This window comes from Podarcis erhardii, assembly GCF_964252035.2.
Source record: "Podarcis erhardii genome assembly, chromosome: 1".
In the NCBI taxonomy this organism is placed as follows: Eukaryota; Metazoa; Chordata; class Lepidosauria; order Squamata; family Lacertidae; genus Podarcis; species Podarcis erhardii.
The window spans coordinates 92,588,446-92,609,852 of NC_138497.1; the positions used below are offsets into that span (position 1 = coordinate 92,588,446).

Consider the following 21,407-nt stretch of genomic DNA (forward strand, 5'->3'; position numbering starts at 1 on the left):
AGCTGAAATGTCATTAGCTCAATTAAATTCCCTAACAATGTGACTTTTAAATCTAAGACAGGAGAGGACAGAAATCCACACTACAGTGGTGCCCTGCAAGACGAATGCCTCGCAAGACGAAAAACCCGCTAGACGAAAGGGTTTTCTGTTTTCGGAGGCGCTTCGCTAAACGAATTTCTCTATGGGGTTGCTTCGCAAGACGAAAAAATCTTGCGAGTTCCCGCGTTTCCCCCCCCCCGCTTTTTTCCGCCCTTTCCCTAAGCGCTAAGCCGCTTATCAGCTGTTCCGCTGATAAGCCGCCTCTCAGCTGATCGCTAAAAGCCGCTAGACCGCTAATAGCGCTAATCCGCTAAGCTGTCAATGGGCTTGCTTCGCAAGACGAAAAAACCGCTAGACGAAGAGAATTGTGGAACGGATTAATTTCGTCTTGCGAGGCACCACTGTAGATGTCTATTTTGGAGATATCTACTTATTTGAGGCCTATGTCACTGAGCCACTGCCTTTCTGCTGTGCCGTTCAAGCTCTCAAGAGACAACCATATTGTGTGTCACTCTACTCATATTTGATTCCAGTAAATGTGACAAACTGCATTTGAGAGCAAAACATTGCAGTGCTTGAAGCTGAGAAAAGTATCCCAGCGGTATTGGCCCAACGGCAGTTCTGGAGCATGCTTATTGTTAAGAGTTACTGCAGTCTACAGGTCCTCATCCAGTGAACATTCCTTTTCTAATGCTACAATAAGCAGTAGGAGAGCTAGACTTGCAGCCAGATCAGCATTGCCCTTTGTTTAGAATGCAGCTCTGGTTCTCAATCCTCCTTTTAGCCTCCAGCGGCTAGCATACTTAAGCCAAGAAGCACTGTTGCTGAGCAGCATTGTGGTGGAACAAGTAAAAGCAGCAGTGCACAAGCGAGATAGAGACGAGAAGGGAGACCCGTTCCCAACCTCACTATTACTTCTACAGTTTGTCCAAGCCTTGGCACAGCCCGCAGCACCAATGCAAATCTTGAAACTTGACTTAGTTGCCTATTTATGATCTCCCGGTCATTATTTCTGAACCTTGGTGTTGTTGTTTTTTATGTTCAAGGAACCAACAACTAAAATTACTTTTGCCATGTTACATATTTATTCACAAACTCACAGGCTGAATTGTTTCGGCATCTATAGACGACTGAGCCAACTTAGGGTCTTTTGCACACTCAGTTGAAGTGCGCCACAGCTTCGTTTTGGCCTTTGTACAGTGCTCTCTCAATTCTCTGTCGACTGACAATAGCGTCTGTCAGGTGAAATTAGTCGCGTATGAATTCCAAGCACAGCCCTTCTGGGTGCTAGGGTGGGGCTCTGCTATTTCTGTCACTGCATCCTGGTAAGAAAATATGTTTTTAAAAAGCCTTGGGCCTCAGCAGTATTAAAGTTGTTTGCCCTTTTCTGCCCTTATACTGTACAACTCCCCTCTCCTGTCAGCAGTGCATAGGCTTTCTCCAGGTCCAGCTCCTACCTAGACCCTCTTCCCTGCTCTGTTCCCACTCTCGTTCCTCAAAAACCAGTTCCCCAAGTCTTCCTTCCCAGCTCACTCCCTCTCTCTCCAAAGCTCACCTGTCCAGACTTCCTTCTAGGAACAGACCTCAACTTGTCTCTGACCAATGCATTTTGCCGCGCCCTTCATTTACCTGACCCCGCAGAGATGACTCAGAGCCCTTCCAGTAGATGGCTTGGGATACCACAATATCTGTACAATACAGAGGAGGGGAATAACTGTGCAACTGTTTACACCCACAGGCTTTATAAGGGGTACTGAGGTGCTATGGTTGTGCCACTTGTCATTAGCTGTGCCACTATTAGTAACCACTGACAACCGAGCCACCACATTCAGCACAGCAACCTAACAGTAGCTCAATATACCAAGCAATCAACAACAACAACAACATGTTCATCAGTTACAAAATACTGTGGTAGAATACAGTGGTACCTCGGGTTACAGATGCTTCAGGTTACAGATGCTTCAAGTTACAAACTCTGCTAACCCAGAAATAGTATCTCAGGTTAAGAACTTTGCTTCAGGATGAGAACAGAAATTGCGTGGCGGCGGCACAACGGCAGCGGGAGGACCCATTAGCTAAAGTGGTACCTCAGGTTACCTCCAGAACAAATGTGGTTCTTAACCCGAGGTACCACTGTACAGGATAAGATGGGGCTGGGTGATCTTTTTCTCTGCTAAGGGCCACATTCCCTCAGGTGTAATCTGTCAGGGGCTGCCTACCATCAGCTGGCAAGGCCAGAGGCCTCTTAATTAATATGGATGAGTAGGGAAAGAGGGCAGGACACCTTTAATAGTTGTGTCCTAGATGAAACTGTCAACCAGGTGGGCAACTGCTGAAATCCTTTCCTATACAAAACCATTAAAAGTGCAGGAACCCTGCCCTCTTTTCCCACCCAGCCACCCCACACCCTCCTCTATCTTCACCCCAAACTTCTTTTCTCTCTTTTTCTACTACCACCTTTACCATCATGTCACCCACTTGAAATTGGGCCATGGACCAAGCTTGCCCAATTTGCTTCAAGGGAAAGGGGTGTGGGTTGTGGACAACAAATAAAGCATGCACTCATTAGTACAATACAGTGACTATGCAGAAGGAAAGCCCCCAACACAGACGACAAGATGAGAAGCTGGGTTGTTCCCTTGGCACACATTGCTCTGCTTTAATAAATCTATACTCGGGTTTCAGTTTCCAATCTGACTGTGTCTATTTTTAACCTTCTTGACCTTCTGCATTAAGCTGAGGGATGAGAAGACAAGAGGTGGAAGAGAGATGGGTGCCTTTCATTGATCAGGACACAGTAAGCATCTGTGGGTAAGTCTGAAAAACAACAAGAGCAGCATCTGGCTAATCACAGTTTAAGCACATGAACACATGCACATAAGCAGGCATAAGACTGAATGCAGGAGTACTAGTTAAAAGACAGTCACACCTAAAGCCAAAATTGTGTATAGTTGAAACATATTGGGTACAATGGCAAGCGGGATTGCCAAAATCCTTTTTCCCAGAAGCCTGCCCCCATTCCGGCCCCTTTTTAATTTTTTTCAGTTGCCAAGCGCATAAAGCTAAATGTGCACAAGTTAAATGAACGTAGGCTGGGGGCTTACTGTATATAATATTATGGGCATGGCTCCATTCCTTCCCTTGCTGGGCCCCTTCTTAAACGTTATCCAATTGGACTTTTCTCACCACCACCAAACAATCAAAAGGGTATTTCATTCAGCAATTCAGAGTTTAGCTTAAGACTAATGGGAAAGGTCTAGTCAGAAGATATGCAGGCATGGATAAATGTGCAAAGTGTGTATAATACCACATTTATAAAGAACATGGTAATCAAGCAACCCATTGCTGCAGCTGAATAGTCAGTGCAGGTTGCCATGTATGTCAAAGAACCAGTAGTCCCGATCATCACCACTCCCTCTAATAGCAAACTCAGGTGATTTGAGTGCTGAAAAGACAGAAAACAGGGAGGTGGGGGATGTATAAACATGCTTGGTTGAAGTAATCAGCATTTAGAAACAAAATTCTTTAAAGTAAGGAAGTTGGTTAGCAGTTGAAAAAGAAACCTAGGAAAAGTTGGTGGGGTGTGAGCATCTTAAGAAACTTCTCTTGGGTTGGGGAATGAAAACACTGAAAGGGGACAGCAGACCCAAAGAGAGAGAAGAGGATAGTACCTGTATGCTTTGTTTCATATCACAGGTTCTACAAATGCTATAAACATAGTCTTTTCTTTTTTTAAAAAATGAGTATTTGAGGATTATGGCTTATTTGAGGATTATTGTTCCCACTACCTCCTTTCCTGTGGACACCCATGGGAGAGAGCAGAGAGAGAAGAGCCACTTTGCTTGAGCTTTTTTTACAGATTCCTGAGGGATGTCGTGGCTGAGTAGCTGGAACTCTGAACAGAAGTACTTCTGGCAGGAGGAGACTGATGCAATGCAATATTTTGTTTCAGGTCCCTCTTCTACACCCCTGTTGTGCATTAATCTATATAGGCCCAGGAGCACAATAGGAGCAGGCTTGCTTTGATAGTCACAGCTCAAGGCCCCTGAATCTATTTTAATGCTTAGTGTTAGAACATGCAGAGTAAAAAGAGGAGAGCCTCTGAGAAGGTACAAAGCACCTTCCATGCACTATGTATTATAAAGCATTTTAATATGCAATCTAAAGCACAATATGACCACTGTTTAGGATCAATCTAGCCATCAATCCAATGGGCTTTTAAGAACTGATTGAGCCCCAATTCTATAAATTCTATCCCTAGATAGTAGTCATGTAATCTGATGGCAAAAGTCTACTTTCCCCACCTAAAACATAGGCACATTTGCACACTATATACACATAACATATCCTGTAAACCAATAATCATATATTTTTTAGTAGCATTGTCCTTTTAAAGCATTTTTTCCTTGCTTTTCTTTTGATCTAGCATCAAAGATGTAAAAAAAACTTGAAAGTCTGTTTGTGATGGGAGCTAGGTGAACAGTCTCTTATAGTTAGAATTGTAGGGTGTGTGCTTTTTAATACAGTAAACAAATGCTTACTTTGCAAGAACATTTCAAAAGGGAAAAAAAGGATTTATGGCATATTGAGGTCGGGAGTTTCATTACTCCCGGCATTCAAGAACTGAGTTCCCTCCCTTTATTTTCCCTTATGCGGAAATCAGTAGCAGAAATCATACTTTTAAATCAGAAGGTTCCAAATCCAATCTCTTGCATCTACAGAAAAAAGCAAGTATTGGGCGAAAAACCTTTGCCTAAGACCCTGCACAGCTGCTTCCAGTCCCTGGTTGGCACATCATATTAAGCTGCTGTTTTGAACCAAGTATAGGTTTAGTGTGAACAAACAGGCTCATGGTTTATTTCCCCATGACTCTGGCTTGTTTTGTCTGCACGGCAGCAGCAGGAGTGGAAGGAGAAGCCTCTTGCGAACTTTTGGGCAACATGCATCAGTGTGCTGCTCGTTCACATTAAACCATAGTTTGCTTTAAACTATGGTTTCGTGTGATGCATGCACCAGGCCAGAGTAGACAATAGTGGGCTAACAGATACTCTGACATTGGACAAAAAGGGAAGGGCCATAGCTTTGGAAGCAAACAATCCCAGGTTCAATCCCTGGTATCTCCAGGTAGGCTTGGGCAAGATCCTTGTCTAATGCACTGGAGAGTTACAACCAGTCAATACAAACCTAGTTGAACCAATGGAATAAAGGCAGCTTCCCATGTTCCTTAAGTCACAAATGAAGGAAGGATAGTTGGTCTGAGGTAGCTTTTCAGTGCTGCAAACGTTTATATTTGGGGACACTCAACCACATTGCCAGCTTGCAAGGTTCAATAGCCACGGCTAATGAATAAGAGGTGGCTCTATGGATTGGCCAACTCAGCCATGCTGACTGGGACTGATGGGAGTTGGAGTCCTACAGCAACCAGAGATCACAAGGTTCGGAAAGGAGGGCTGCAAATCTGGAAGATACGGCTCATTTATTATGGTTGTTTGTTTGTAGAAATATTCCACTGTTAGTAGCGAGCCACGTTTATCTGAAGGATATTTTTGAAAAGTATCCCTGGGCTATCCAATCAGACCAGCCAAGTCATACCCATACAGATTCCACTTTTCAAATGTAATGTTCATGCAACGCATATAAAGTTTGTGACAAGTGCACACTTCATTATAGGTGTGCTCTGAATATTAAAGGCGTGAGAAGAAATTTATTTTTATAAAAGCAGTCTTTATATGCAAGATTAAAGGCAGGTTTTGCTCTGAGGAGTGCAACAACAGAAGCTCATTAATTTTTGGTGCATGAACTGAAAATTTATACTCTTAGAATCATACAATCTTAAGAGTTGGAAGGGACCCCAAGAGTCATCTAGTCCAACCCCCTGCAATGCAGGAATCTCAGCTAAAGCATCCATGACAGATGGCCATCCAACCTCTGCTAAAAAACCTCCAAGGAAGGAGAGTCCACCACCTCTCGTGGGAGTCTCTTCCACTGCTGAACAGCTCTTACCGTCAGAAAGTTTTTCCAAATGTTTAGTTGGAATCTCCTTTCTTGCAACTTGAAGCCATTGGTTCAATTCCTACCCTCCAGAGCAGAAGAAAACAAGCATGCTCCCTCCTCCATGTGACAGCCCTCAATATATTTGAAGATGGCTATCATATCTCCCCTCAGTCTCCTCTTTTCCAGGCTAAACATATCCAGCTCCTCCAGGATGATGACAAACCATTAATGAGTACCAATTAGGTGGGTTTGTAGCTGATTGACTGACCAAACCCAACAGTTACCTCCTTCAATCCACATTTTACCAGCTTCCTTGCGAGAGTATCATGGGGGACTTTGTCAAAAGCCTTACTGAAATCAAGATGCATTATGTCCACAGCATTTTCCTGATTCACCAAGTTTGTAATTCCATTTAAAAAAAATCAGATTAGTCTGGCATGACTTATTTTTGAGAAACACATGCTTGGTCTTAGTAATCACAGCATCCTTTTCTAAATGCTCACAGACCGACTGTTGAATTATCTGTTCTAGGACCTTCCCCCCTGGTACTGAAAAGCAGGAAGCTGAAAGATATGAACATGGTACTTGATAACAATAGAAGGTTTTCTGTAACACTTGGAAACATGCCACTTTCATGCAGGTTTAAAGGGGGAGGACTGAAGGCCAAGCAGAAAGGATGGAGATTCAGAGCCACTCCAAAATAACTGTATTGAGCTATATAGAATCTACTGTATGCTATAGACAAGCTTACAGTATACAACATGTACCCAATTGTACCCAGCCAACCTTATTTTTATAAATTGGTTTCCCTTTAATGCTTAAAAAGACCTTTGCATTCAACTATATTTGGTCAAAGTCAGAACAACTGAGAATATATTTGCTGCCTAAGCATCTGCTCAGATGAGCAGAAATAGCATTTTAAGTTACAATTTGAAAAACCATTTTCAACTGTAATCTAAACCAACACTGTAGGCAGGGCAAATGCAAACAAAGAAAGCCAAATCATTGTACAGTGGTACCTCAGTTTATGAACTTAATCTGTTCCGGAAGTCCGTTCTTAAACCAAAACCGTTGTTAAACCGGGGCACACTTTCCCTAATGAGGCCTCCCACCGTCAGTGCCCTTCCACCACTCAAATTCCGTTCTTAGACCGAGGTAAAGTTCTCAAACCAAGACACTATTTCCGGTTTTGCGGGGTTTGTAAACCAAATCGTTCTTAAACTGGACTGTTCTTAAACCGAGGTACCACTGTATAAGCCTAGTTTGTTGGTACTCCTTCGGTAGGAGTAAAGATTTGGGAATTCGGGGGTTAGATGTCCAGGTGAGAGAGAAACACACTTTATTAGTTTTTGAGCATGTTTGGCATCTTTATTTCTATCCCCTTGGAGATACAGTACTTCGAGAAGCAGATTGTTTAGCCTGTTTTATTACTTGCTGCTCTCCTTAATCTAATCTGCAGTTGTTGTGCATTGTCTTACTGCTATTGCGGTTAAATCTGTGGATTTTGTAATTGATTTTAATTGCTGAATGGTGGGTTGGCCGGTTACTGTTGATTGGTCAGTTGTTCAATGAAGCAAATACGCTTCAGGTCTTGGGACTGCTTCCTATTTACAGATTAAGTTTGTAAACCAAGGTACCACTGTACTCCATTGAAAAGGCACTTGGGCAGTGCAGGAGGCTAAGCTATCCACAAAATGGGACAACCCTTCCTGTGGCACCAGTGGCACCTGAAGCAGCCATGGGAGAAAGCCTCCTTTGACGTGCAGCACCCAAAGTTTGTGCCCCATGAGCAACAAAGAAAAAGGCTTGCTCAGGATTAAACTGGTTCGATTCTTCTCAACAGCAACCAAAGGGCATGGGGTTGCTGTTGTTGGCATCCATTTGACTCGAGACACAAGGGGCAGTGCGTCTCCAGGGGGTGAAGTCAAACCACTGAGTTAGCAGTACTGAAGTACCCGGGGTGCAAGGCTGGTCCTGTGTTGCCCAAACGACAAGACCCCCTTCTCGGCCTCATGGGTGTAGTCCAAAGGAAAGCACAGCAGTATATTTGGCACCAGATTGGGTGCAGGAGTTGCTGGAAGGAGGTGTACAAGGCACCATCCAACCATCTTAGGGACTCCACTCCGGATTTGTGTAGGGTTTACTCCTTAGCCTTTTCTTCTCCCAAAGATATCCCACAAGGCAGAGGAAGTTTAGGATCAAAGTTTACCTTCTCCTAGAAGGGCTAGCTTCCCAGATTGAGGAGCCCCATCTGCCCCTCACTTCTCTCTACAGCACATGCAAAAACCACCCTCACTGACCACTGGACCCAGTATTGGTCTCGTCCACTCAATCACCTCAATATTCTTGGTGTTCCAACAGCTGCTATAATTATAAATACTGATTACTCTGAAAAAGGGTAATCTGCCACTATATATACACCATATTTTTCGCCCTATAGGACGCACCTTTTCCCCTCCAAAAATGAAGGGGAAATGTGTGTGCGTCCTATGGGGCGAATGCAGGCTTTCGCTGAAGCCTGGAGAGCGAGAGGGGTCGGTGCGCACCAACCCCTCTCGCTCTCCAGGCTTCAGGAAGCTATCCGCAAGCCGTGGGAGGGCTGCACGACTTCGCGCAGCCCTCCCACGGATTGCAGAGAGCTGCCTGCACCCCGAAGCCTGGGGGCGCGCTGGGGGGGTGCGGCTTGTGGAGAGCTGCCTGTTCTGGGGGCTGGGGTCGGGGGAAGCTCGGGCTTCCCCCGCGCCTGAGGGGGAAATAATTTTTTCCCCTTTATTTCCCCCCCCCCAAAAAAAAACTAGGAGTGTCCTATGGGCCAGTGCGCCCTATGAGCCGAAAAATACAGTAAATATATATATTTAATAATATCCTTCCTTATCTAACAGAACATGTGGATGAGATCTTTTCTGTATTGCACAACACAGGTAGTCATTCAAAGTCTTCCATTAAGGAACAATTAGCAAAACTGAGAGAAGGAGAAGAAACCCTTATCTTTTGATTTCTATGACAACGGCAGAAAGAAACTCTATTAGATTTATCATAATTATCCCTTTAAAAACCAGACTTTTCCAACCCTGGAACTAGTTCTGCAGACAATGGGATTCAAAGGTAAATGATTCCGATTAACAGGGATGGCAGTGAATGATAATGTTACAGATAGCATTACCAAAAAATAAAATTCAACACATCAAATAATAGATTTAATAGAGAGAGAATAGGCTGGGCAGCCTCCACCGGAACATACTACAGTATTTACAAGGCAACTCTTGTTATCTGCCACTGAAAGGGGATATAAACAAAAAGAGCAAAGCATGGCTGTGAGTCAAATGCAGCACAGCACATCCTCTCTTGTTCCATTCCTTCTACATTCCATGCGCTTCTTATAGGACACATATTCAAGATCATCTAACAGGGATCAGTTACCCTTTGACCACTCTGTCCTATTCACACCCGCTGTCTCTCTCTCCAAGAGTTAATTCCACTCACTCGCCCACACGATCCATGCGTGCTATGGGGAGTCCAATTTGCAGTACAGCAGTTTCATATAAAACAAGCAGTGTCAAGACAGGTAAGACATGCGAGATGCCAGAACCACATTCATAGCCAACTATCCTTTATACAGTGGTACCTCAGGTTAAGTACTTAATTCGTTCTGGAGGTCTGTTCTTAACCTGAAACTGTTCTTAACCTGAAGCACCACTTTAGCTAATAGGGCCTCCCACTGCCACCGCGCTGCCAGAGCACGATTTCTGTTCTCATCCTGAAGCAAAGTTCTTAATCTGAGGTACTATTTCTGGGTTAGCGGAGTGTGTAACCTGAAGCGTATTTAACCTGAAGCATATGTAATCCGAGGTACCACTGTATCCCGCTTTAGGTGGCTCTTGTATGTGGTAACTCTCAAGAAGTGCTGGATATCCACTCCTGTGCTGACAGAACTCTCAGAACATGCAGATGTGATTCTGCAACATCATTTAAGAAGTTTCCTTAATTTTTCATTAAATCAGCACCTAAGCCTGACAAATAACATGATGATAGCTCCCTTCCCCTATTGTTAAAATCCCTATCCAGCCACCTTGTTTGGTGCCTCTCATTGTGTTTGACAAGAATAATTGCTGATTTGGTCATCTGCTATTGAATTTTTACTATCTGAATTTCTAAAACTGCACCTTCATCCAAAAGTGGATTTCAGAGTAGTAGTAACAACACTTGCAGAAGTAAATGTAAAATTATCCATTCAAACTCTATTTTTTTTAAAAAAAAACCCCAAGGAAACCATATTTTTAACTCAGCCCCAGCCATGTATGCACATATAATCTATTTATTATCTCTGATAATTTATATCTCCATGCTGTAAATAGCTATAAAATTCAGAAGGTCAGTAGCTCAAATAATCAGACCACATCTGGAGGGCACCAGGTTAGGGGGAAACTAGTATATAGCACACCAATCTACTAAGCTAGACAGGCCTGCTGTCTATCCCAGCAAGGCTATGTTTATGCTGCTGCCCACATACCAATTGTCCTTGAGTTCTGCAAAACAGGAATTAAAGTTCACAGAAGAATTGCAATGGTGATAACCAAGCTGGCTTTAAAAAAATTCACAGGCCGGATTAGCATTGTGAGGGAGTAACACTACACTTATATACAAAGCATATTTCATCTGGCAAACTTACAACAAACAAACTCAAGCCCCAGCAATTTTGTTTTGATGGCAGGATTTTTTTTCCAGGCACTTATGTCAGCTTTGGACAAAACAGCACAATACAGGTCAAAGTCACTAGCAGGAATGCAGAAGGCAATAAATATTCTCAAAACAGCTCGCCTAAGCTGAAATCCACTTTCATTGGAGAAAGTGAACTCTATTAGTAAAACTCAAAAAGAAAAGGGAAAAAAACCCTTCTTTTTCTTGCAGAACTTCTCATTGCATCTTGTAGAAAACAAAGGTTAAAAATACGTTTTTCAAAGGTGTTCTTTCTTCACACTCCCCAATTAAAAACTGCAAACAAGGGTCACATTTTGGTCTAAATATTTCCACACAAGGTCTCTTTTTTCCCTTCCTGTCCTTCCCTCAGAAATACGTGGCCTACAGGCTAGAATTTCATAACATGCTGGCAAGCCACTGAGAAGAGCTGAAAGATACTGTTGTCTGGCCTGCTCATTATTAAAAGCATGATTCTGCCCACCACCCTGCTCCTCTATTATGAATATCTGAAAGCTACCAAATGTTAACATTCCCACCCTCACTCTCCCTCACACCCACTCCCTGCCATAAGCAACCGCAGAAATGCAACGGCTTTACAGCTCAGATCAATGAAATCAAATGAAGGGGGATTGGAACAACATTAACCCCACTTGCTTGCCTTTCCCCCTCCCAGGGATACTCATTTTTCTGGCAAGGCCCGTGTACCTGCAGAAAATATCTAGATATTGGGTAGCATAGACCTAGCAAAGCAACAGACAAGTCAAAACCAACAGCATCATCAGAAAAAGGATTAGGGAACACAGAAGTCAAATCAAAACCACAGAAAACTAGAAGCAGTTTGGTTCAAAAACTGCAGGTGCTGCTGAATGCGGTGGGTGGTCCAGCTTTTGGCTCCCAGTACCTTACTAAGCTATGTTCAAGGTGTATAAAGCCATAAACAGCTTAGGACCAGGTTACCTGAAGGACCGCCATGTCACTTAGACACCAGCCAGACCGCAGCCATCATCTAGAGAAGCCCTCCTGATTGTCCTGCAGTCATCCAATATTTGTCTAGTTTCTACGCAAGCTAATGTTTTTGGTGTAGTGGTGCCAATACACTGTTGCCACTGAAAGCAGACGAGCACCTACAATTTTGATATTGCCTCACCTGTTTGTGAGGCATTTTCAGAGAACTACAGTGGTACCTCAGGTTACATACGCTTCAGGTTACACACTCCGCTAACCCAGAAATAGTGCTTCAGGTTAAGAACTTTGCTTCAGGATAAGAACAGAAATCAGGCTCCGGCAGCAGGAGGCCCCATTAGCTAAAGTGGTGCTTCAGGTTAAGAACAGTTTCAGGTTAAGAACGGACCTCTGGAACGAATTAAGTACTTAACCCGAGGTACCACTGCAATTTAGTTCCGTGATGGTCATCTGTTCTGCATTTTATGATTTTATAAAGCTTTAACGCTCTTACTGTTTTGCCGTTAGATAGATAGATAGATAGATAGATGATGGGGGGGGGGGAGAAAAGAGAGAGGGAGGGAGAGGGAGTTGGCAGTTTAGAAATACTCTTATGAATAAATAAAATTAAGTGGGCGAACATTAGATATTTTTGCACCCAAGGCAAAAAAGCTATCAAAATGACAGGACTTCCATACCCAGTAGGGTGCCTACTTGAGAATCTGTTACCAAAAGCATAATTTTCATGCGAAAGCTGGCCCTGCACTTCTTCTGTTCAGGAAATAAAGTCAGCTAGGAGAGGAGAGGTCTTCAGTAGGAAGGGCCGCTCCTGTACACTAGCTGCCCTACTCCATGGCTCTCACTTCCTTCTCCCCCCCCCCTTTCTCAAATATTTGACAGGTTAAGGGAACTGAATGAAAGAAATGAAGTACCTTTGTGCAAATCTACCTACATTAACATCAAAATGCATCCCAAATAAGGTTTTGAGTTTTCTTGCCGCAAAATTTGATGTAGCATTGCTCATTATACCTTTAAAAGCTTGCCGTGGAAAAATGTAGGTCAGGAGCCCCTGCAGAAGACACCGCAAATGCAAATCACACTGGCACATCTGTGCTAAATTCAGACACACAAAAACAAAAAAGCCGTGCTAACATCTTCAGAGAGGTGTTACTTTAGAGGTCTGTACACACAGCTAAGCAGCACAAATGCAGAGAAGGTTAAGGCTGGCCAGGAACTTCTCACCTGACCTAACCTCTGTCTCCCCCATGCAAAGATTTACTCATGCCACAAAAGTGGGAAAAGTGAAAATAACTTAAGTCAACAAGGCAAACCTTGACTTTCTAACCTGATTATTGACAAACATTCTTTTTTTTACTCATTAAAATATTCATATATAAACAAAAGCAACACAGCCCAACACAGTGGCTGTGTTTGGTTGGTCATATTAACATATCTGACCCACAAACTACTAAACATTAGTGGAATCACACCTGTTGGTTTTGTATCAGGAGGGACTAGAGAAAATCTGATTTACCCCATTACACAGACTTTCACTGATTGATCTCCAATCTTCTGATTGTTCCGACAGAGAGCTCCAATTTTTTATTCCCAGGGCAAAATACCTAAATGTAGCTATTTCACATTAACAGTTATGCTTCCCCCCTGCCATTCAACAAACTTATTTGTTTTATATTCTGTAACTTGTTTTTCCCTTGTTAGCAGACCATAAATAAATTATATTTATTTATATTACAACTGTTGGCAAAAGACTTTTGAGACTGGAGACCAGTTGAAGGGCAACTGGAATATTGTAGTGGGCCTTTGTCATGTCCTATTAGATTGTGATACTTTGGAATAAGGAGTGCTATAAAAGAGAGCATCCATTCAAACTTACACAACAAATAAGTCCTATTCAGCTGTCAACATTGATTCCACCTTCCTTCCTAAGTCTCATCAAGTTCATAGATCATATAGCTTGCTTTAGTGGAAGAACACGTTAACACTGTCCATTTCACATCATCATCATCATCATCATCATCATCATCATCATCAAGCTAATTCCATGTTTCCTTTCCTCCACTGAACTTCAACAGAACAAGAAGCATGCTTCAGAAAGCATGTCTGCTTCTTAAAGCAGCTGAATGATGATTGCTACAGACGAGTAATTTTAAGAGACACCCCACTTTAAACTAAGTTCAAGCCATCTGTTCCACCCCTCAATTATACAAAGCAAAATAAACCTCCAGCAATGCCCCATAACAAACAATGCAGATGTAAATCTGCTTCTGTCTGTATTTACGTTCTCCGCCAACCCCCTCCGTTCATGGGGCATTAGTAGCATCTCGTGTTGCAGAGAACAAATTCATCATCAGAATCCAGAATTGGGGGGGGGGGGGAGAGAGGGAAGAGCATTTGTTATTACTATTTATCCACTTGATCCTCTCTGTCCCGTGTCCCAGATCCTCTCTGCATTCCTACATTACCAAAGTATGATGAGATGAGGCCACAAGGGAGTGAAAAACATGGCTGTGAGAGCCATCTTGGGGAACGGCGCATAGCTTATGCACAACTATAGCACAGTATCGCCAGCTGCATCGGTAGGTGCAGGCACAGAACAGCCCTGACCCAACTGTGGTGTGGTTAAGGGAGAACGTAGTGTAAAAAAAGAAAGGGTGCATGTTACTAAGTTGAAAGTGATGGGAAAGGGCAAGCAAAGACTGGTATGAGGGGGCAAGCTAAAGAAAATGACAGAGCCTGTGAACAACCAGAATACTTTCAGAGAAGGCCAAAGAGGAAAGAAGTTACGGTAATTAGGATTGCCATAACCAAAGTCTTTTTATCCCAGGTCTCTACAGATATAACCAAAGCACAAAAATAATAAGGAGCATGTATGAAGGGGGAAGGGGAAAAGATATGATTTGGAGAAAATGCTGTTATCAAATTATGTATGTGATATTTTCAAAGGTTTGGCTCTAGAAATAAATTCAGTAGAACTATAAATTTCAGAGTGCTTTCTCTTCTCTTCTGCATTTGTCCTCGCAACCACCCTCTGTGTGATAGGCTACAATTAATCCAAGGAATTTGAAATAATTCTCCTAGCTCTGTTTTATCATCAGCTGTTGCTTTTCATTTCCTGCCAGTCTCTTTCAAACAGTATCTGTCTAATGCACTCTTTCCCGCCAGCTTAATCAGAAGTGTTGAATTAAGAGCACAGTTGTACCTTGGTTGTCGAACGGAACCTGTTCCAGAACTCGGTTCGACTTCCAAAACGTTCGGAAACCAAAGTGCGGCTTCTGATTAGCTGCAGGAAGCCAACTGGAAGCCGTGTCGGACGTTCAGTTTGGCGTTTGGGATCCAAAACGTTTGACTCGCAAGGAGTTTGGGATCCAAGATACGACTGTAGTTTATAGTGATACACTTCTAAGGACCGCTTCACAAGGTAATTTGGGGCAGCTAAAATGTATAGGTTGTATCCAATGAAACCATCCAATTTGAGTAAAGACTTCTGGTTGTGCAACAGAACTTCCCTTCCCTCTCCTCTCCTGCCACACTCCTTGTAAATCTGCCTTGGTGGAGAACAGGGGGAAGTACTGCTGTGCAAATGGAAGTCCTTGCACAAATGGAACAATTTCGTTTCCTACAACACCACTATTTTAATTTTGCATCATTTAAACACAGAATCCAAATATTAGTCAGTATTAACCCTCCTCCGCTTCAGATATTCCTTACACCCTCTGTCACTGTCACAAATTAGGATAAACATGGAGAGATGTCTATGGCTACCTCTCTTCAGCCTTCAGGGTTGAACATCCTCAAAAGATTTTCTCAACTCAAGAGAGGAGAGCCCCCGTTTCCAATTTATGATAGAAGAAAGGGGCTACTTACAATGTTCTTTGTTATCAGAATATCTTTTAACTATGATACCATCTCTAAATCATGCTCCCTTCATAATGACTATTTAAGGCTTCACTGAAACTACCCACATGTGAACTATTTGCTAACAACTGTAGCACTTGCCACCAGGAGTTAGATAACCAAGAAGTTATATATAGGGCCCATATGGCAGTGACCAATACTTAAAGATCCACATCCTGTTATCTCTCCACTGAGGTAACAATGAACAACAACCAGCCCCAAAGTTACACTTTTTCCCACCTGTTATATTCTTTCTGAACTACTCTTGGGCTTATGATGTTAACTGGTTAGCTCCATGTTGAAAGCCATTCACAGCAGCTTTCCCCATGTCCACTTTCTCTCCAGATAACACTAGACTACAACTTCCATCATTCCTTGACCACTGACCATACTGGCAGAAGCTGATGGGAGTTAGAATCCAACAACATTTAGAGGGCACCAACGTGGGCAAGGCTGGCTTAAACATTTGGCCAGATAACCATCATCTTCTGATGGGGGGAAAGTAGGGTATGTGAAATGTAGACAAATGCAATCTAGAACCCCATTTGACCTGGAACTGTACTGCTGATGTGCAGAAGTCAGGCCACGGCTCCTGCTAATGAAACTATTTCAGACAATATCTCAGATAAAACAAACTGGCACTCAAGAAGATTCAGCTGTGAATTTCAAGTATTTAGTCAACATTAAATAGGGTAATAGCTCAGTGGTAAAAGGCAGAAAGCTCTGAAGGCAGAAAGCCTTGGGTCTAAGCCCCAATATTTCCAGTTAAAATAAACTGCTGTAGGGATGGGAAAGACCTGCAGAAGGCCTTGAAGAATGCTGATTAGGGTAGAATACCCTTTGCCAACCTGGTGCCCTCCAGATGTTTTGGACTACAACTCCCATCATCCCTAGTCAATATAACTGATGGGAGTTGTAATCCAAAACACCTGGGGGACACCAAGCTGGCGAAGGCTGGGTTAGGATGATTATACCAAGCTGCCACTAAAAATAGCTGGCCCTTCCATAAAGTGTAGCACAATTAAAGCAGTGTCTAAAAACCCCACCATGTAATAACACCAGGAAAGGGACCGCAGCAAGTTATTCTGCACATTATGGAAGGGGGTGGGGTGAGAGAATGTGACACAGGGCTGATGTTCCTGTATTTCTTGCATTATTAAATTATGCCCTCATGCATAGGCCCTTTCCAAGTTGACTTTCGTACAAGTATTGTTGCAACAGGGTATCTCTAAAGGAGCTTGAAAATCCAGCAGATATTCACCATTACAAGCAAGGCCCCTGATCCAACCCAGTAATAAAGATCCTGTTTTTATTTCCATCAGTAAAAGGTGTGTGGGGGGGTATTTTTTCTTTTTAATTTATTTTGAGTTCTGCAGTGTGGGTTGTATACATTTTCAGAAATGAAACGCCACAAAACTACAAACTTGCTGTTACATCGGCTACAGATCACCAAGAAATGCACGGGATCAAGAGGATTTGCAAGCTATAAAGCGAAGAGTGATGTCTCTGTTCCATAACTGTTGATAGAAGCTTGCGCGAACGAACCAGCCAGAGTTGAAGCAACATTTGACCTTAGCAATCCCATCTCTGCACATCAGTCTTACCTTATAATTGCTGGAATTTACCCACGAGGTAGCAAGGCCATCAACCATTTTATCCAGCATGGTCTGATCATGTTCCAGATCGGCAGATTTCTGTTTATCTGAGAAATAGTCTATCAGTTCTTGGCCAACCTGAAGTCTCTTCCCAACATCCTTCTGCAGAACCTGGACCAAGCAACCCTCCATGGTGGGCTCCATGTTGTGCTAGGAAAACAGCACAGCCAGTGGAGAAGCTAGAGGGCAGCAGGTTTGAAAAGTCCTGCTGATGTCTCCTCTAGGTCGCCTCTTTGTTCGATGAAGGTTACCAAGGGCCTGGATTTCAAAGACGTGATTCTGGGAATGGCAACAATGCACCATGTGTGTCTGAAGAGCAGCTGGCAGGTTATTAAAAGTTCAATTCAAAATAACTAGTAATAGATAAATAAAGCTGGGAGCGGACCAGCTGTGCTGTATGACCAGGTCTGTGATGCTTCTCTGTTCAGCAGTCCATCCTGAAAGAAAATTTTAAAAGAGGGAAAGGTTAGAGGCAAACTAGGAAGAAAGCAAACAGCCAAACAGCAGAAAGTCCCAGCTGAGATACTTAAAGCTGTCATGTTGTGTGTGGGTTTTTTTTTTTTTTTTTAAGTAGTAATTTATCTATCTGTTCCCTTGCAACCATTCCTTGCAACTATTCTCATGTCTTACACAGCACTGAAGTCTGCCCCAAAGAAGAAAAAGGAGATAATCCTGAAGAGAAGGTTGAAGAAGACTGGAAGAAATTCAAGATTTATTTACAAAAATATTGTAAATTGTATGAATGTTAAGAAGGATGCTAGATCATAAATAATTTGGCACCACTAAGTTAGATGGTGTTATGAAGATAAGTGAGATTTAAGAAAAGATAAATTTTTGGATAATTATTAGATTACATTTAAATTTTTAGGATTTGAACAAAGGATACCTAAAATTAGAGAAACAACATGGGAAAATTAGATAATAAGATTGGAAACAAGGTGATAAATTGCTGGCAAATTTTTTTTTTTGTGAGGAACGCAGGAGCGGGAGATGTGAGGAAGTCCAAAGAAGTTAAGAAATTATGTTAAGATACATGTTATATTGTTGTTGTTTTTTTGTATCGTATTCAAAAATTGTTAATAAATATTTATTAAAAAAGAAAAGAAAAAGGAGATAATCCTGTTTTATGGGGCATCAACTGCTAAGGAAAAAAAACCAGGTAGACAAACAAAAAAGAAACCCACATTTTGTTCAACAACAAAAATGCAGTCAACAAATTATAATATGGATTTCTGGCTGTCAACTGTATGAAGAGACGGATACTTTGCCATGGGTGCTGTCTGCTGAAATCAGACACGACCAAAAGAAAGAGAAAAAACGCTTGAGAAAGAACCACAGAAGCAGTCGCCTCCTGTTCTGTCTGTGCGCACATCAGATACACAGAGCAAGTGACAGCAAGGTTTGCATATTGGCGATAGCACAGGGCAAGTCTGGATGAGAAAGCAAGTCTGGATGACTCCCTGAAGCCAGCTTCATGTTTTTTAGTTGCTGCTTTGAGAAATATAACGCACTGTCAGAAGTTTCAACATGCAGTCCTCCAGAACGCTACCCATATCCTGGCCTCCGCATCCCAATAAAATTATTCATGTAAGAATTACCACAACATAACCTCTATGTTTGAATGCAGCCTTGTACAGTGTTACTCAGAAGTGTACCCCGCAGATTTCAATGGGACTTATTCCCAGGTTAGTATGTATACTAGGAATGGGGAACCTGTGTTCCTTCAGATGCTGTTGGACTCTTTAGTCCCTTCAGCTCCAGCCAGCATGGCCAACTGTCAGGGATGATGGGAGATGGAGTCCAGCAATGACAGGGGCCAGAGGTTCCCTCTCTTTGGTGTATACAACTGCAGCCTTAAAACTGCTACCAAAGATAGTGGTCATGCATATTGCCAAAGTGTCCTGAGAAATCTGGTATCTGCAAGGTCTCCACTGATGCCAGATGGAGGTTCATTATACAGTGGTACCTCAGGTTACATACGCTTCAGGTTACAGACTCTGCTAACCCAGAAATAGTACCTCAAGTTAAGAACTTTGCTTCAGGAAGAGAACAGAAATCGTGCTCCGGCAGCGCAGCAGCAGTGAGAGACCCTATTAGCTAAAGTGGTGCTTCAGGTTAAGAACAGTTTCAGGTTAAGAAAGGACCTCCGGAACGTATTAAGTATTTAACCCGAGGTACCACTGTATATATTTTAGGTGCCAGGCAAAAATGTTCCTCTTCAACCAGGCCTTTAAAATGTGTCTGTGCGAAGGGGTGATTATTGTTTTGCTGTTTGGTTTTAATTATTTACTTGTTTTTATCCTGTATTTTATTCTGTGAACTGCCCTGGGACCTTAGGGTGAATGGCAGGTAATTAATATATTATTATAAATTATAAGCATGACTTTTATTATTATTATAATTATTATGCATCTGTTTCTAATGCGGCCTTGTATTAAAGCATCAGCCCGGCAGGTATAGGGAAAAGGAATTCCATGCAAGCAAGTGAACAGGTTGGTTGAAGCAAAGCAGAACACTTCATTCCTTCTCTGCCCCTAACACAGAAATGCAGTCCCTCCTCCAAGTGTCAGTGTCTTCAAAAACTTCTGTGTTTTCAAACAGGACTTTTAAAGAGAGGCAGAGAAAGCACATACTGCAGGCTCCCCCCCCCCCTTGTGACAATGCTGCCAACTCTTCTGTATCACTTTACCAGCAGCTGCAGGCTCTATGTTCCCTTCCCCCTCCATAATGAAATGAATCTTTGCTCACACATATTCCAATACAGCTCTCTCTCTCTCTCTCTCTCCATTAATTCTGGCAGACACACACTCCTCGCTTCACCCCCACAACCCCCACAGCCCTTCCACCTCAGTCTCCCATGTGGCCCTGCTTATGCGGCTAGAAAAGTACCACTTGCATTGGTTTTTTAAAAAAATGGGGGGGGGGAGAGAGTCTCCACATCCTAAAAACTATTATTTGCAGGTGCCTTTTAATGTAAAGAAAAATAAGCTGCCTAATGATAACATCTGAAGCTCCTGGATGTATAGGAAGTAGGGCATACTTGAAGGAAAACAGGTCAAGCTCAGTTCAAAAGAGATGGGCGGCCGGCGGGGGGGGGGGGCACGTGTTAATCAGACAGCTGTAAAGCACATCTCTTGCCAAGTAAACAATCAGGGCAAACCTGCAGGCATCACCCAGTACAAAAACAATACAGTACAATAATACATCCTAATTGACTTTTATCTGAAGAGCAGAGTGTCAGCAAAGTGTCTTTCCTCACAGACTGTATTTCTAGGTCATAATTGCTGCAGTTCTCTTTTCCCTTTTTTAATATAAAGAGCCCCGACCGTCAGTGAAATGACAAAACTCCTCCTGCAGTCAGGGCCTGTAGGTTGTCTATTCAAAACAGCCTTCCCTGCCCTGGTGAGTTCCAAATGTGTTGGGACTATACCTCTTGTCATCCCTGACCATTGGCCATGCTGGCTAGAGCTGATGGGAGCTGCAGTCCAAAGTATCTGGAACGCACCAGGTTCGGGGAGGCTGGACTTAAAGATAATGTATACCCTTCTCCATAAAGAATTAGCTCACAAAAAAGACTGTTTCTTTAAATAATACCGACTCTGCACAAACGTCCCTTGCTGAATCCAAAGACACAAAACGAAGTCCCAGAGCACTAGACAAGTGGGCAAAAACATCAAAATGGTGGTGGGTGAGTGTATCAGTACTCCACACAGGGATGATGCAGATGTTACTTGTGGGTTATAAGAGTTCGGGAAATGTAACTTGAAGGGTAAGGGGCTTTCTTATTAGAAAAAATGAGGCTCATAACACATCCATTAGGCCACCCATCCCTAACATGGTGCCCTCCAGAAAATCTGGACTACAACTCCCATCAGCCCCAGCCAGTCTCACTCACTGTATTAAGGTTGTACAGCAGGCTTAGATAAAACTTCAACGCAGCCACCCTTACCTAGATATTAACACTATGGGTCAGGGATGGATAACTTGTTAAACTCCAGCTGCTGTTAAACTCCAAGTCCCATCAGCCCTAGCCAGCAGGTCCAATTGTTAAGGATGATGGGAGCTGGAGTCGAATATCATATGGAGAAGACACAGGTTCCCCACCCCTGCCATAGACAAAATCCTCTGACAACCATAAATATACACAGACACACAGACACACTA

The 21,407-nt window shown here is 42.8% G+C and overlaps 1 protein-coding gene across 7 annotated transcripts in view; it reads right to left on the reverse strand.

The window, feature by feature from the left end:
* Window positions 1-21,407, reverse strand: part of CLASP1 (cytoplasmic linker associated protein 1) — a 161,954-nt gene that overhangs the window by 121,263 nt on the left and 19,284 nt on the right. For all 7 annotated transcript variants that reach the window (XM_081852507.1, XM_081852510.1, XM_081852508.1 and 4 more), the window contains exon 2: window positions 17,193-17,680. In XM_081852507.1, the coding sequence (XP_081708633.1) occupies window positions 17,193-17,387 (195 nt within the window). In that variant the 5' untranslated portion in view covers window positions 17,388-17,680. The remainder of the gene's footprint in view (window positions 1-17,192; window positions 17,681-21,407) is intronic.